This window comes from Pyrus communis, chromosome 3 (genome assembly GCF_963583255.1).
Source record: "Pyrus communis chromosome 3, drPyrComm1.1, whole genome shotgun sequence".
NCBI lineage: Eukaryota > Viridiplantae > Streptophyta > Magnoliopsida > Rosales > Rosaceae > Pyrus > Pyrus communis.
Genome location: NC_084805.1, coordinates 12944564 through 12949038, shown reverse-complemented (window position 1 = coordinate 12949038; position 4475 = coordinate 12944564). Strand labels below are relative to the sequence as shown.

Genomic DNA, 4475 nt, shown 5'->3' with positions numbered 1-4475 from the left:
GACAATAGCCTTATTTGGGGAATTGAGCAATGTGAGGGACATTGGTGGAAAATGTGAGATTTAACCTTATGTTTTGGTGGTTAAATGTTGGTCATAAATCAATGTGTGAGGAATTGAGAGATTGAAGTAAAGAATCGTAAGTAATGATAGTTGATTAAACTAATATTTAGTTGGACTTGTTCCCAATAATTATTCCTGAAATAAACAGTTCGGGAGTGGGGCATTATAGATTATGCATATTTCACCATGTTATATATATGTGTATATATTGGTAAATGTCATGACATGGTTGAGTATTAGATTGCATCATGGCATATCCATATGTATACTACCTGTACGTAATTATTGTGAATGTTTTGAAGTGCGAAGAGGAATACAGGACGCACAGGTAAGTTTATGGTGTTGCTTGAAATGATCGAGTTATGGCATGACTATATTTATGCTTTGGGTAACTCCGACCTTGTCGTATAGGTTGCAATGATAGGCAACTCCGACACTATCGTACAGGTTGCCCATGAGTCGTACATGTTATAATAGATGCAGTTAGAGCTCATAAAGCTGCACCCCGATGTTAGTGCTCATGCCCGTGGCAAGAGCATATTTCTTCACATGATGTTCACCTTCCACACCTTACACTCACCTTGGATCCAAGGTAGGTGCACAATCCTGTCGTACAAACCACTACAGGTGGTTCCGACTCGTAGGTGACCCGTAATTATTTGCACAGTCTTCACGTGATCGTAGCACTTGAGCATACTTATTTACATCCAATCCTGTCATACAGGCCACTAGAGGTGGTTTCGACTCGTGTGCATGGATATGTGATGAGCTATGGGTTCAGCCATACAGGTCACTATAGGTGGCTCCGACTTATGTGCTAGCATTGACTGATGAGATATGGATGAGTTGTACAGGTCACTATAGGTGACTCCGACTTATGTGCTAGCATTGATTGATGAGATATGGATGAGTCGTAGTAGCATTGATTAATGAGATATGGATGAGTCGTATAGGTCACTATAGGTGACTCCGACTTATGAGCTACTATTGATTGATAAGATATGGATGAGTCGTACAGGTCACTATAGGTGACTCCAACTTATGTGCTAGCATTGATTGATGAGATATGGATGAGTCGTACAGGTCACTATAGGTGACTCCAACTTATGAGCTAACATTGATTGATGAGATATGCATTGATTGATGAGATATGGATGAGTCATACAGGTCACTATAGGTGACTCCGACTTATGAGCTAGCATTGATTGATGAGATATGGATAAGTCTTACAGGTCACTATAGGTGATTCTGACTTATGTGCTAGCATTGATTGATGAGATATGGATGAGTCATACAGGTCACTATAGGTGACTCCGACTTATGAGCTAGCATTGATTGATGAGATATGGGTTAGTCGTACAAGTCACCATAGGTGACTCCGACTTATAAGCTAGCATTGATTGATGAGATATAGGTGTAGTTGTACAGGTCACCATAGGTGACTCCGACTTGCGTGTTAGTATGAGTTATTAAGCACATGATTATTTATATTGCTAATGAGATGTTGTGTCGTGGTATACTTTTGAATTTACTGTTAGTATACTTTTGATTTCATACTTACGTAGTATGATTTTTTGGAAAATTATACAGATTTTACAGCGAGGGGTTATTACCTTTGATAAATAAAATGGTTTTGAAGAGCTTGTTTTCGCCCACTCACATTTTTCTGTTTTGCGCCCCTCCAGGTTCTAGTAGCAAAGTTTCCGTATTGACGAGGATTCGTGGCACTTCTCAGTACATGTGGCTTCTTATGAGGGTATAATCATTATCTTACCTTGCTATACTTTACTTATGCTTGGTATCACATGTGAATGGGTCCATACCCGCTCACTGTGCACTCGTATATTGAGACACTTTTAGGTTTAAATTTATTCATAGTTTACACATTATCACATATTTATGGTTTCATCACCTTCCAGGTGTCGCCCAGCACAGCTCAATTCGGAGTCCTAGCGGACAATCCGGGTCGGAATGTGTCAATTTAGGAGTTTAATAAAGGTGTGAGTATTAAAATCCTAAATCAATTATTAATTTTTATTTTCAAAAGTATGTAACTGACATGTAAATTTATTATTGCATTAATGTTAGGGACCTTGATCAAAATATGAAAACTAATATGGTTTCAATCAAAGAGCATTAGTAACCAAGGACCGGATACTAATTTTTCCATTGAGGATTGTTGTCAAGGAGGATTGCAAATTTCTTTTGTTGACATACAAAAATCAATACGATTAACATGTAGCATAACATAAAAATGTCTCAATAAATGAAAAGAGTTTTCAGTGTGTTTGAGACATGAAATGATACATCATGTATTATTATATAAGTTGTGAGATATTTGTTTTAAAAAATTAACAAGTTGAAAAATAATACTTTTCTCTGTTTATATAATGACATGATATATCATCCATATTTCAGACATAATGAAAATTTTCTCTAATAAATGCCCATAGATAATTCTGTGTAAAAATTGTGTAGATTTTCTTATTATTTCAGTAAAAGGGGTTTGTAATTGTCCTATAACCGCCAATTTTTCAAACTCGATTAAACCAAATTACTTACTTTTAATGACCATTTCGTCGGACACTGATGTCCTATTTTACTTGCATGCATATATACAAGTCTAGCTCTCCGTGGCAATCATTACCTGTATCTTTTGTACATCTTTCAGGTCCTTGAAACGTCCTTGGAATTTAAGCTTAGCCTGATACCTGCATGCATGAGTGACGCACCCATGGAGGAAAACATCTTTAGGTTAGGATCGGTATAATTGACTAATTAAATAACTAAAAATACCTTACCTGAGTAATAAGCACCCTATTCAAAACCTACTCATAATAATAAATTAAATAAATACCTCGGCACTAATTTCCTCATACTTAATGCCACTCCCTTTGAGCCATCTTGAGAATTCGCGTGATGGGGGATTTTGATGCCTCCTGGTGTACTCCAACATAGCCTTCATGTATTCAGTTACCTCCTTGGCCACATCATTAACATTGCGCACCACTTCTATTGCATCGGCCAGCATTTTCACATGCTCTCTAACTTTTTCTACACAATGCGATCGCAAGCTAGAATTTCGCACCGTCTGGAGTGCATAGTTGGCCCCGTTTATTATATAACCAAAGATTTCCTGAGCTGTAGAAGCTCGAGCTTCGTCGTTTCGAAACCGATGCTCTAACTCACTACCAGCATCCAAAAGGGCTAGGGCGGATTGGTAACCATCTTTACAATCCTTGAGGTGTTTCTCAAGTTCGGTTTCGGAGTTGAATTTGGTATGCAGGATGGCCTCTGTTTCTTTGTAGTAAAGTGTACGAGCAAGGTACTGCAGTTGTTCGTGGTTGAGAACGGTAACGTTAGCCATGGAAGCAGATGAGACCTATCGAATATCAATTGATGAAGCAATATTTATAATCTCCGGACATGGATGCATGGGCGTTTAGTTTACGCAAATGCGTACTTAGGAACCAAAAAAAAGAAGAAAGAAAAAATAAAACCCTAAAGTTAACTTATGGAATATATGCTCCACTTGACTAAATAAAGTGTCATTTTGGTTCCAGTCCCTAGTCAACTCAATTGTTATAATGAAACCATGTTTGTTTAAATAGTTTGATTGAGGTTTGTATCATCATTTAAGGGATTTAACTCCTGCATTTATACATTTAATATCCTATTATGAAATTTAAATAAATTCAAATATTTTTTTTTTTAAATATGACAATTACTTAAAAAATCAATAATAGAATAATATTGTTCTTTATATAATCCTACCAAAAGAATAATGTACCAACGTTATTATTAATATATTTTAGGAAATAACTATTAATATATTTTAAAACATAAACAAATAAATGTAATTAGCATGTGTACATTTATCAAAAATATGGGTACAAATTAAATTAAAAAAATATGGGTACATAAACTGTGATAGCCCATCCCGAAATTCAGTTGTGACAGCCCGTCCCGAATTATTTGTACTGTAGGTGTGGAATGATGATTTTGCCCTTGGTGGGTATTTGCCATTTTGGTGTGTTGTTTTGTTGTTTTTGGTGATTGACTCTACAGGACACACACACACCCATACCACACACTCCCATGACTCTCTCTCTCTCTTCTCTCTCGGACTTCATTCCATTTTCCTTACAACTCATACGGACGAGCTTCAATCCAACCATTTCTGGCACGGATCGTGACCATTGTTGGTGTTTCTAGACTCCTTTCGAGCTCAGGAGTCGATTGGTGGTGTTGGTTGGACATGAAACCCTCGAAAACCTTGGAATCAGGGAACCCTGATTTTGTGCACTGTTCATGCACATGTGATTGTTGGGGTTTTAGAAGTTTCTAAGGTCATAGGAAGCTTTAGAATACTCTCACGAAGCTCGGAAAAGCATTTTGGAAGAAATTGGACGTCG

At 37.1% G+C, this 4475-nt stretch overlaps 1 protein-coding gene across 1 annotated transcript; it reads right to left on the bottom strand.

Annotated features, from left to right (window-relative positions):
* Positions 1 to 2905: 2905 nt before the first annotated feature.
* LOC137728195 (uncharacterized) lies at positions 2906 to 3427 on the bottom strand. Its single transcript, XM_068467057.1, has one exon. It carries the CDS (start codon positions 3425 to 3427, stop codon positions 2906 to 2908), a length of 522 nt encoding a protein of 173 aa, XP_068323158.1.
* Positions 3428 to 4475: the final 1048 nt, after the last annotated feature.